The 12941-nt window shown below is 38.9% G+C and overlaps 2 protein-coding genes across 28 annotated transcripts in view; one reads left to right on the forward strand and one right to left on the reverse strand.

Moving 5' to 3' along the window:
- The window catches only part of MAPK8 (mitogen-activated protein kinase 8), a 127968-nt gene extending 121888 nt beyond the window's left edge, over positions 1–6080 (forward strand). For 14 of the 26 annotated variants that reach the window (XM_063607373.1, XM_034930511.3, XM_034930510.3 and 11 more), the window contains 2 exons: positions 547–624; positions 4231–6080. In XM_063607373.1, coding sequence (XP_063463443.1) covers positions 547–624; positions 4231–4376 — 224 coding nt within the window. In that variant the 3' untranslated portion in view covers positions 4377–6080. Of the gene's footprint in view, positions 1–546; positions 625–4225 lie in introns of all 26 variants that reach the window. The other 12 variants (XM_034930517.3, XM_055092769.2, XM_034930515.3 and 9 more) reach the window with 1 other exon arrangement.
- Positions 1–12941, reverse strand: part of ARHGAP22 (Rho GTPase activating protein 22) — a 249146-nt gene that overhangs the window by 20057 nt on the left and 216148 nt on the right. The gene's annotated exons all lie outside the window — the stretch shown is intronic.

Consider the following 12941-nt stretch of genomic DNA (forward strand, 5'->3'; position numbering starts at 1 on the left):
AGGAGTTGAAATGTAGCTTACCTGCTACTTTTCCTCCAATAAAAATGTGTTTATCTTTCATTCTGATTTGTTGTGAAGCTTTTGCACACTCTAATTTAAATCTTGGTAGCATATATCTAGTTGAGTACCCACAGTGCACCAGGCTCTATTCCAGGGCCCAGGAAATGGAAGTCAGTAAGACACGTGGTTCAAGCCCTCCCTGAGACAGATGGTAGTACAGAATGGTATGTGGTATGATGTGCTGTAGCACAAGTTGCTGGTAGAGTGAAAAAGAAAGCTTTTACCCCAGCACTATCAAACCAACTTCAGAAACAGTGAATTACAGGAAAGATTAGTACTTCCTTTTAATATGATCCATTGTTGAGTGTCAAGGAATTGTTATTAATTAACATCCTTGAATCTTAGGCCGACATTTAACTGACTGTCATTGTAAGGACACTGTTTGAAGTACTTGACATGTATAAAAATTTCCACTTAAACCATACATGCGTTGTGAGATTGGCTCTTAGACTTTGAAAAGTTCATTTTTGTTTACTTCTTTTACAGAATTGATATATAAGGAAGTTATGGACTTGGAGGAGAGAACCAAGAATGGAGTTATACGGGGGCAGCCCTCTCCTTTAGGTTGGTTACAATATAAGCTTGGTTAAGATTACAGTTTACTTCTTGTGTTGTAATATTCAGTGGCCTGAAACCTGCAGTTCTTCCCATATTGACAAAATCATTATTATTCCTTAATAAGTATAAGGAAATACAGTTTTGTTTTTTCTACTAATACATTATACTAATATATCAGTAACTGTTCATAAGATGCACATCTTTTTCTATGATACTGACATTCTGAAGAACAGAAACTTAAAAACTTTTTGTTGGCATTGTTGCTGGGTCTTTAAAGAGGAAACTTCTCAAAATTCAATATACATACCTTTCTATGATCTTGACAGTCTTTACTTTGGATAAATAAAAGCTTCACTGCAGAATTTAGTACATGTAATACCAAATTGCTGTCTTTCTCTTTTTGATATTATTGATTTGTTGAATGAAGGCAATAACATTAAAACCATCACTAGAAAGTATTCTTTCTCTAAGAAGAAAACTGGGTTTGTAGGAGTTAAAACTTTTTTTTATCATAAGCTGATCTTATATTTAATGTTAGTACAAGTAAAAGTATAAAGGATAGAGGGGAAAAGTTAAATGGCAGGTAACATGTACACTAGGTACATACCACATAACAGACACTAGTGGTTTATATACTTTATTTCATTCAGCCCCTAAGATCCTAAGGTATAGGATTATTGCACACATGTTATGGATGAGGAAACTAAAGTTCAGAAATTTGAGATAACATAAGATTCCAAATCTATTATGTAGATGAACTAATACAGTAACTTCAGAGTGTGTGGTTTTTTCAGCCTCCCATTTTATTATCTGGCTGGCAACAGAGACTTCTCTGGCTAGAGGTTAGGACAGTTGTATGAAGGAGGTGAAATTTGAGCTGAGCCTTAAAGAGTGAGTAGTATTTCAAAAGATAGATCTTGATTTTGAAGTAAAACTATGCCATTTTAATTCCTCAGAAACTTCTACTTTTGAGGAAAAAAATAGATGTTGTATCTAGCATCTTGTATATGGGTAAGGTTTTTAAAACTATAGCGACATTGTATACTATAAACATAATTGTTTAAGCCATTTTTTGTGGCTTGCTTTGACATTTTTGGTTATATATTTTAGAGTTGTATATTTTAAATCTTTGATCAAGAATGCAGTCTTCCAGATTATAGTGTAGATCCTGTTGAATATATGAATTGGTTTTGACCGCTTTTACCTATTTTGGAAATGGCCTTTTCTCTACAATTTACTTATAACAAATTTAAAGCTCTATTATAAATACTTTGTGTAATTAATTAGCTTTGTATTGCTATATAGTAGTAGTATAACAATTGTTCATGATGGAGACTCAGGTGGGATTTGAAAAGTTCATTATGTGGGACAGTTTTATACTTTAGCATACTATCCAAGTGAGTGGCACAGCTGGAGTGCCAGATGTTTGAGTAAATGTAATAATTTCATGAGTTAGAGCATTTGTATTTGTTCTTAATTTGTAAGTGAATAATTTGAATCTTAGTCCAGCACTTGCTTATGATCACAAAATAAGTCAGTGAAAAAGATAGAAATTGAGGTTTCTAGACTTTTTCTGGATCCTCAGTTATAGCTTGCAAAGACGAGTATTAGCAAATTAAGCTGTTATAAAAATATTCTGCTCTTGATTTTGTACTAAAACAGAAGGAGTAGTGTTTGGTAAATCAAAATACCAGATAACCACAGTACCATTTCCACTTGATTTTTAAAAGGAATTTTATTCTTTTTCCCTGTCGAGTGCCTTCCTATCTTTGTTTTGGTTTGGCTAATAGTAAAGTAAGTTTACCTGCCTTGAGTGTATAGAGGCTCACTTAAGAGAGGAATGACCCACGTGAGACTAAAGATTTTCCATATTATTACCATTCAGATATTTGAGAATTTACTGTATTGCTTTAAAGAGAAAACAAGTGTGTGTTTTTTTCCCTTAGGTACTTGATTTTTGATTAAAAAGTTAACAATGCATTTAAAAGTCAATTTTTATCAGATTAAGACATTTGGATAAAATAATAGACCCTGAACTAGAGGCATATATAAAAATTGTATATGTTGGAGCCCTTTTATGGTTTGAATGTTTCAGTACAAGTCTTAGAAACTAGTCATTGTGTACTATGTATGGTACACAGATATACCATACTGTTCAGTCAGAAAAGGCTCATTCCAAGTATTGATTGAACTAAATAGAATATACTATCTGAATTTCACTCTGACTGGGAAGCTAATGGACCTTTCTTGGGTCTAGGAGATTATCACCTCTTTTACCTCTCATCTCTCAGGCCTGAAATGCTCATCCTGCTTTTCTCTTCCATTTCAGCTCCCATCACCTGCTTTGTCTCTTGTGGTTCCATTCCTTTCTGTATCCCAGTCCCCTCCCTAAAGATTTTCCTATTCCCACTACACTGCCTATTTTCTTTTTGCATTTGAAGAAAAGCTCACAGAGGACTTCTCATATTGAAGTGTTTTATTGCTCATCTGGACAGAATGGAGGGATGATCTCAAATACAGATGCTGGGTTCAGGAGCAGTGGTTTTCAGCCCATTTGGTTTCAGCGTCTTTGGGTGCCTGAACCTCACCCTCAGAAATTCTGCTCAGTGTTCCATTTGAAGACCATTGATTTTATTTCATAAATGTATTCTTGAGAACTTTTAAGTAACTTGCATTATTCCAATTTGGAATGACCCTTATTTAGTGTTCATGTGGTTCAAAAGTACTTAGCCTAGTGCATGAGTTACCTTTAACTATCCTTCATCCCCCAGCATAAGTCATTCCTGTCCCCTTCCTAAACCAATCCCCTTGAGGATTTCTGTCTCGAGCTCAGGTATTCCTGTTAACTTTTTAAAATCCAGGAAATGCTTGTTAGGTAATACTTTCGGCAAAGGAAACTGTTTGCTCTTACTTTATTTAATAAATCCATATTTCTGCTTATCAAGTATTAGAGTAGAAATAAGAAGACCCAAGTTTACTTAACTAGGCCACTTGAGTGACACTGGCATGTCCCATAACCTCGTGTAAACTGGGGAAGTTGAATTGAGGTTTCTTCCTGTTAAACTTAATTTTATTCCTTGTCTTGGCATTTGCTTTAAAACAAGATGTGCCAGAAGTACATCTTGTTTCAAATTTGAATCATTTGAATTTTTCCTTTTTAGTGAGAAGCTATAAAGACTTTTTTGTAGGGAAGTAGCTTTTAACTTTTGTAGTTACACAGTCCTTTAAGATCCTCTGTCCGAAAAAAGGCATTACAGACAGTTTTGCATGTATTATCAGCAGTATTCACACATACCCTGAAGCCCATTCATGGATCTTGCTGCAGGACCATTTCTAAATGTGGCTCAGATGTAAAATTCTTGTCTTAAACTGAAAAACACATTCATTGAAAGGATAGGACTCCACGATTCTAGACATTTTCAGAATTCTCACCTCATAGCTGTCAATGAAGAGTGTCTTTAACTTAGTGTGTTGGATATCATTTGCGATTATTTTTAGTGAGCCTTTGAAACCCAAGAGAAAAAATTACCACTGGAGGCAGTCAGTGCAGTGCAAGTAGCTTGATCTGCAGCTGTCTGCAACTGATTTGCTGTTTTGTTTCTCATAGCACAGGTGCAGCAGTGATCAATGGCTCTCAGCATCCATCGTCATCGTCGTCTGTCAATGATGTGTCTTCAATGTCAACAGATCCGACTTTGGCCTCTGATACAGACAGCAGTCTAGAAGCATCAGCTGGGCCTCTGGGCTGCTGTAGATGACTACTTGGGCCGTGGGGGGGTGGGAGGGATGGGGAGTCGGTTAGTCATTGATAGAACTACTTTGAAAACAATTCAGTGGTCTTATTTTTGGGTGATTTTTCAAAAAATGTAGAATTCATTTTGTAGTAAAGTAGTTTATTTTTTTTAATTTCAAGTGATGTAATTTAAAACCTAAGTTGTGTTTCAAAACAGCAACAAAACTGTATTGTATTTTTTTGCTGTAATTAACTGTATAATGTAAACCTAATTATTTTATCATGGTTTAAATTTTTTGCATATTTGCTTTATCTTATGCTGCTGATTTTTTTTAACTGAATTTGTAAGATTTTGTTTATCAAAGCAACTATTATGTGGTGACTTGCCTATATCATGAATTATTTAAGATTTTTATAGTTTTTTTTAATTAGAATTTATTTCAGATGTTTTGTTCATGATACTATCCTTCAGGGTTATGTGCTTATCAATGAAATAACCCCAGAGGAGTGAGGGAAAATAACTTGTAGCCAGTTATATTCAGGAATAACTACTGTAAATGATGAACGTGTTAGGAGACCTCCAATATTTGCTACTTGCCAATCCTAATTTAGTTACAAGAATTGGTAGGCAATGCTACTTAATTTTGGCAAAAGCCCCGTCATCTAAATGGCAGAATAACTCAGAGCATGTCTTTGAAGATGCTGGGCGTCTACCACCACCTTATGTCCCCACCCTACCCAACAAAAATAAGTAAAAAGGATATGGTGTATTCTACAAATTTGTGGCATGCTCAAAGTTTATGATCACATAAAGTCAAGAGGATACTTCATGAATAATACATTTCAATGCAAATAAACAGATGGTTCACTTCTACTAGCTATGAGCCTGTTTTTGTATACACTGAGTTAATCTACTCAGGCTGTAGGTCCCAGCAATGTTCTAGAGTCCGGTCTTTCCCTTTCCTGCAGCTTCGGGTCCTTGGACCTTTCCTGTTTCCTATTACTTGGAGTATCTGTCAGTTGAGCACCAGTTGTTCTGGTGTTTCATTTGATTCTACTTGTAGCATAATCATTTATACGAGCTATTGGGAGGTTCCAAACCCTGCCTAGATTTGTGTAGGTGATGTATCAAATGAGCAATATACCGTTCATCTGAAAATAGTAGCACACAGCCATATATAGGATATCATTTTCTAAGGACTGTTTCTTCACATTGAGCAGAGCAGGCATAAATGGTGGTTATTTAGTCTAAGTCTTTTATTTTTTTATACCTGATTTTCAACATAACACGCAATGTGGATGTCGAGTAGTGTTAAGAATGGTGCTGCTCCTGACAAGTGTATGTTAACTGTTTACATTTTCTATCTGCAGAATTATTTCTCTATTACTGAACTTTTCCTAAGTAAAATGTCTTTGAAGTCTCGTTATTTCTGAAATACGTTGTCTGTAATAGACCCAGGCACCTTTTAAATTATCTCTGGAACAAGAGGGATTTCATGTAATGAACTAGGAAATGCATACTCACATAAGCAACAAGGTTCTAGGCAGAAAGCCCCTTGGAATTTGTGACCAACAGGAGCAAGAACAGGTGCGGCTCAACATGCAATGTCTGAAAATTTGCTTGGCATTTTATTCATATATTTAGTGCAAAATTCTTTTTGAGTGAGATATTTTACATCACTGTTAATGTGCAATATTTAAGATTAAAATACATTAGCTTTTTTATATACTTTGAAGTAGCAAGTTTGTTTTCGATGGCTTAGAGTCATGATTTCCAGCTTCCCAGCCTTTTTATCAGTCCCTTTTCTAATACAACAAGGTGCATTAATTTGATTAGGGAAATTAGAGTTCTAAGACACTTCTTGAATTGTAGACAGAAAATATTGGATTCACAATTTCAGCAGAAATTTGAGAATGAGTGTGTTTATATTAATTTCACAATTAGCTGTATTTTCTGTAGCATAGATTATGTCACTGTTGCACTTTCACAGCAGACATGCTTTCAGAAGGTTCTCATATTTTATGTTTGATTGCTGATAAGCCATCTCTATTGATACAGATTTTGGTTAAGTAATGATACAGGTGTGTGTCTGTATCATTTATTGTAAATGCCAGCTGCCACTTGCCAACCATCATGTTCAGTTCAATTCAAAGTAAACAAACTCTCATTACTTAGTGTAAACTGAAATACTTAACAAATTATATCCTAAAAACAAGGTCTCTTTGTTAAATGTTGCATGCCCTAGGTTTTAAATTACTACATCCAAATACAGTTTTCATCTTAAATTTGTTAAGCTAAATATATGTTGGTTCTTTTTATTTTGGAATCCTTTAAGCATCTTAAACATTTTTTTTTGAAGAGAAGTTACAAATAACATTTCTATCAGGTAGTACTTGTATGAAACCACCTTTCTTATTCTATAATTTTGATTTTTCAATTTTATATACTTAATATACTCACTGTCTTACTATCAGAAAGTTATTTTGACCAAGATTTTTATTATCTTCATAGATTCAGAAAGAGATGCTAATTCTGTACCAGTGTCTTCCTGGTTACTGTTCTCTTCCCTCTAATATATACTGGCCATTTGTAAAACCATTGTGTTGTTGGGATCACTTAGTTATACTATACGCAGATAGAGCATCTCAACTCTGTCATAGTGTTTGCTGAACAGTTTTCAGTGTGTCATGCACCTTTGGCTGCTAATTGTTCCTGACGTGCACTCTTCCGAGTTGGTAAAGGCACAGTGTGTTCATGCCAGACTTCTAAGAGAAACACCAGCCTCTTAAATCAGAAGCCTACACACAACCCCCTTAACAATCCAAAGAAGCTTGATGGTGTGCAAAGAAGCATCCTGCCAGCCTTGTCATTGTTCTGTTCTATGCTAATCCTGCTGTGTTGTCTAAAAGATGGAGGGAAGAGGACATCAGTGTCTGATAGTGAAATCATCAGCAGGAAAGTGAAGCTCTTTCCTTGGTTACAGATAAGACTTGGTTTACACTATTGGCCAGTATCTGCTACACATATGAAGACTTAACTATTCAGTGTTGCCTAGGCATTCGCCTGCACAACATTTTGAGGTTAAAACATAGAATATTTTCAAAAATACTGTTGTAGTTTGTGAGTGTTGTTCATTAGTTACACATTAGCTATAGAGTGGATGCATGAAGCCCCATGACACCAGTAAACTTCTCTTACCAGTAGGTAAACCAAACACCATTCTGTCATTAGCAGCCCTCTTAAATGTTGCCTCTCCGTATCCTGTTGCATTTTTGTGTGCATTGTGTTTCTACTGATCTCTCTTAGGTTTTTATGGAATCAAAGGAAACTAATTTTTCCTTAATAGCAAGAAAGATGAAGAGGTAAAGGGCATTGAAGCAGAAATGTATAGTTTGGGGTACGATTAGAAAACTCGTAAGGAAAACAGAAGTCCTAATTTGAAACTGACTGCTCTTCGTTAAGTGCTCTTAAGGAGAGTCTAGTTAACAGTAACACTTTCTGGCCATTTCTAGTTTAGATTCTCTTCGTTACTGAAACTTTTGAGAAATATTACCTGTGGATTAATTTTGCACAATGTTCTATTCTCATAATGACTTACAAATTAAACTAGGTTTTTATTGAACTACCTCACACTAATTTTCTATGCTTTCCCAAGTAAGCTGTTGCCCTGTTAGATCTTTACTGAGTGAATTATAAATGTGTGTTAAATACTTTTTAGCCAATGTTGACACAATACCAGTAAGTATGTAAAGTATATACCTTACATCAGTAAGAGACACGTGTAAAATCTTTGACTGTATGTTTTGGAAAATTGTGTTAGATGTGCTCGTTGACATTATTACTGTTTTTGTAAGTAGAAACCTGCTCGTGATATCGGTCCATTCTTTACATTTTACAAAAGGAGTAAATCTTAGTAAAAATTTTACGAAGAAATAAATTACTTTTGTAGGCCCAATATTTGGTATATTTTTGAGAAGCTGTTAATCTTTTAGCTGAATAATGAAGTTAGACTGAATTACGTGTCTCCCTGGACTGTGACATCTATTTTCTCATTACAGTTTATCCTGGTCAGCAGGGTGTCACACCTGGAAACCTGAGTATGATAACTGACATTTGCTTTTCTCCCTCTACAATGTCATTCCTCCTCCATTCCTCTCCTTCCCTGTGTTCCGTTCCCTCTCCTTTCCTCTAGACAAAACAAAATGGGGCACTTTTTAGGGAATGCTGAGATCATTATTGTGGTTTTTCATCATTCATGCCCTAGTCATTAAACATGCACCACTGGAATGTAAACAATGTTATCTAGTATGTCAATTGGTTATAATATTTTAAATAAAAAAGAAAAAAGTGGTATGAAAATTATGAAATTAAGAGTTTTTTCATTGAAAACAAAATCTGTGGTAAAGTTTTTCTTGGCAATTTTAGGATTGTCCGTGGATTGGGATAAAAGGGGTCTTGCTAGGGCTGGTTTCTTAGATTTGGATTTTGTACAGATTGTAAAGAGCCTAAATGATCACCCTGATTATCTGGTTGATCTGGTCTTGGATTTCTGGTGTTTGAAATTGCTGGATAAACTTTATCTAAAAAAGGAACTTTGCTTCAATGCCCTTAACCTAGTTCTTGGTAAACATATGAGAGAACAGCCATCGTGACCACTTGGCAAAAATAAGTACTTAAAATTGGGGTCTGTTTCAAAACAAGCAAGAGATTTTAGCTTTGACTGTTTCCAACTTTTGCCATGCATATTTCCTCTTTGCCTACATTGGGTCTGCTGCTGTGTGGGAATACAGGGTCCCTGCAATACCTTCCCAGCGGCTGTGATGACGCCACTCCGTCTTGCACAGTTCCTGCTCCAAATGACCCTTGTACCGTGCTGTCTGCCCTCACCTGAACTCACACTGCCCTCCTCTGAGGAGCGGAGAGGAAGGGGCTGGTCTTTTAGCTGCCCGCTGCTGCTGGATCAGCTGCGTGGCTGCTGAGCTGTTTCATCACCGTCATAGAGAGGCCTCCCAGGAGAAACGGTAGCAGAAGCAAGTGTCGGAATGTTGGGAATAAACTTGTTTTTACTTTTTTTCATTTTCACCCGTTGTAAAGTGGAATAATTCATCCTCGTTAATTTAGGTACTTTTTTTTTTCTTTTTCAGTATTGTTCCTGAAAAGGTCTATTAACTTGATCTAAGTGAAGATTGATTTGTAGTGATTTTGTGGTTTACGAAAAATTTTTTTAGCTGTTAAAGGTTATATACCAGTATTTCTTTGGACTTCATTTGAAACCAAAAGATACTTCAAATATGCTTTGTAAATTTTAGGTTTCTGTCTAACATGTACTTTACTTAATTTCATCCATTAATGGAAGCATATAAGTGACATAGAAGTGTGCCAGAGGCTGGGAGTAGGAAATAGAAAATGGATGACAAGAGTCTTGGAATGGTGTATATGGAGGAACAAGGACCTGGCCACAGGGATTGATTAGAGGAAATGAGTTTCACAAAGAAACTGTGTTTTGACCCTTGGCATAAAGAAGGTTTGGAGAAGAGTATTCCAGGCTGAAGGAAAGGCAAGCAGATTTAAGTGAGTGCATGGGCAAGCAGTGAGGAACAGCCTGGCATGGGTGTAGGTACAGGGAGAAATGGGAGAGAAGACTGACACGCTGGAGTTTGGAATTGAAACAAGCTGAGGATCAGACCTGAAAATATCAAGAATTGCCTTTATTTTGTAGGTGATAGGAACCCATGGTAGTTTCTGAGGCGGAAAAAAAGTATTATGACCTGACCCTTGTTTTAGGATGGTCACTGCCAAGAGAAGCAAGTGCAGTTAGGCTGGAGGTGTGGACATTGGTGACTGATGGCCGAAGATAGCCAGTTGAGAGAAGGGAAGAAAGGGACTCATTTAGATGTATTGCCATGACATAGGTGAAGTCGCCAAGCTTAGCGTTTGGACCTGGGGGAAGGCTGAGTCTAGCGATTGGGCAGCACACAAGAGATGGTGCAAGGAAAATACATGCAGTGTGTTTTGCAATTTGTACATCTCAGTTTGAAATGTCCATGACAGAATGTATGTCAGGTATGGTATCAACTCCAACTTACCGCTCCAGGAGTGGGAGGAAGGGAACAATTGGTTTGCTCCCTCACCTGCCTGTAGACCTCTCATTGTAGTTTCTTTTCTTGTGAGGTCTGTGTTGTTTGTATGGCCCTTGCACTATTTTTGTTACTATCATTTTGTGGACAGAGGAAGATAGTGGAAAGATTCCTGTTGGATATACCACATGTGAAACTTTAGAGTTAACCTAGAGAAGTGCAAGTGGGGCCTAGTTCAAGTGAGTGGAGAAGCAGGTAGTGAAAAGGACTGAAAACCTGGATGGAAATGTAAAGAAGAAATCATGACAGTGTCTTGAGAGAAGTGAGGGGTAGACTGAGGGATCAGAAGAGTTCAAAGGGAGAAACCAAAGGCATTTTTTTTTTTTTTGAGACAGAGTCTCGCTCTGTCACCCAGGCTGGAGTGCAGTGACGTGATCTCCGCTCACTGCAACCTCCGCCTCCCAGGTTCATGCCATTCTCCTGCCTCAGCCTCCCAAGTAGCTGGGACTACAGGCGCCTGCCACCACACCCGGCTAATTTTTTTTGTATTTTTAGTAGAGACAGGGTTTCACCATGTTAGCCAGGATGGTCTCAATCTCCTGACCTCGTGATCCACCCACCTCAGCCTCCCAAAGTGCTGGGATTACAGGCATGAGCCACCACGCCCGGCCAGGCACATGTGTTTTTATGAGACAGGGTCCTGGAAAGGTTGGGGTCTACTGGGTCCTGCGGGTCCAGGTGAGTTTTGTCAAGATGGAGAATTTAGGTCACCTCGGACAAGTGTCAGTCTGGCTGAGCCATGCCTCTTACTGTTACTTGACAGCATCCTGTGTTCTTATCTTCTCTTGATGCCTCACACTGGGATCCCCTGGATGGAAGAGCCTGTCCTACTGGAGATAATGCCTGGCAAGTAGGTGTTCCATAAATGGTGGGCTGGGTAAGCTAATGACTAGAGCGTATCCTTTACACCATTTCTGTCCTCTGAAAATGCAACATTCATGGCCCTCAAAGTGTGACATGAGGACACTGCATGCAGCGCTGTGATATTATAGTGATGTGAGCATGGGCTCCGGTGCCAAATACCCACATAGCATCCTGCCCTCACTGGCTGCCTCACTCCCTGCAAGTGCCTCAACTCTGGGGCTGTGCTCTGTCGTCTGTCCTGTGGGAAGCATAATGTCACCTGGCAGTGTTGCTGGGAGGATTTGGCGTGTGCATGCAGGGCAGGGGGTGGCAAGTGCTCGGTGAGTGCTGGCTGCCGCCATCATCCTGACTGGCACCAGGCTCGGCTCAGCACCCTGGTGTACAGGTTCGTCAAGTCAAGCATCTGTCTCTCATGTCTGCTGGCATGGCAGCTATGTCTCTAGGCAAACATACCCCGAAGAGTTTGATGTGAACCAAGTGCTGTTGTTTCCCTCGATTTGATGTGTCGCAAGGAAAAGATATTCTAGAACCTGAAGCCCACCCCCCACCCACCACCAGTGTGCAGCTGAACCAATGAACCCACGTGCTGACCCCGAGGCTCCCCATCCCCATGGCCACGGCCACAGCCACCACCAGGCCTGGGCCCAGAAAAGTGCTCTACTCCTCAGTCCCTTATCTCCTCTTACCACAGACCCTGCCCCTTGTCTCCTTTTACCACAGTGGACAGACATTTATCAAAAGCTCACTGAAAGAAGGGAAAGAGGCAATAATTATAGAAAAACACGTCTCTACCAGGCATTTTGGGCCAGCTGCTGCTGGTTTCCTAAACTGCTGAGCTTTTTAACCAGCTGTGGCCTGAGTGCAGGGGCTTGGGATTTATGAAACCATTGGGTTAAGACCCAATGCCCAGATAGCATAGAGATTTAGCTGTCTTGGAGTGGGGTCATCAAGCCAGCTTGTCACATGCGGCAGGGGCAGGATGCGCATCTGGGCAGGCGGGCTCTGGAGTCTTTGCTTGGAAACTGCTGTGTTCTGCTTGAGAAGCTTTATGGGAATAAAAACATCTCCTGCACAAAAGCTGGGGGATGCTATGTAAGGTAATCATGTTTGGCATTTTTCAGGACTTCTCAAAGACCGCTGTGCATTCCTATGAACCTGCCTGCAGCTCTCTCCCTGTCATTTGGGTCATTCTCAGCAGTGTACAGACATGCTCAAGAGTTCCCATCTTTCAAAAGCTTTGTCTTTCCCCTTCCATTATCAAAATGGAAGTCAATTCATGTGAGTTAATGTAAAGCTCTCAAATGCTTTCCTATTTCCCTTAGAATAAAAATAACCTCTCACCAATGGGCAATAGGCCCTCAGAGTATCTGGCCCCTGCTAGGCTTTTCATGACCCCATCCTACCCTACCCCACTTCTTCACAGACTGCAACACATTGTGAGACCCCTGTGCTCAAGTGTTGCGGGGCTTGCTTTGGGAGACAGAAGTAGTAGCAATGTGGCTGGTAGAAAAGGACGGCAATCCTGGTGCAAGTGGGGGTTCTTGGTGGAGGCAGGAGTAAGGAGACACAGCAGCAGTGTGTGGCAATG

This window comes from Pan paniscus, chromosome 8 (genome assembly GCF_029289425.2).
Source record: "Pan paniscus chromosome 8, NHGRI_mPanPan1-v2.0_pri, whole genome shotgun sequence".
Classification (NCBI taxonomy): Eukaryota; Metazoa; Chordata; class Mammalia; order Primates; family Hominidae; genus Pan; species Pan paniscus.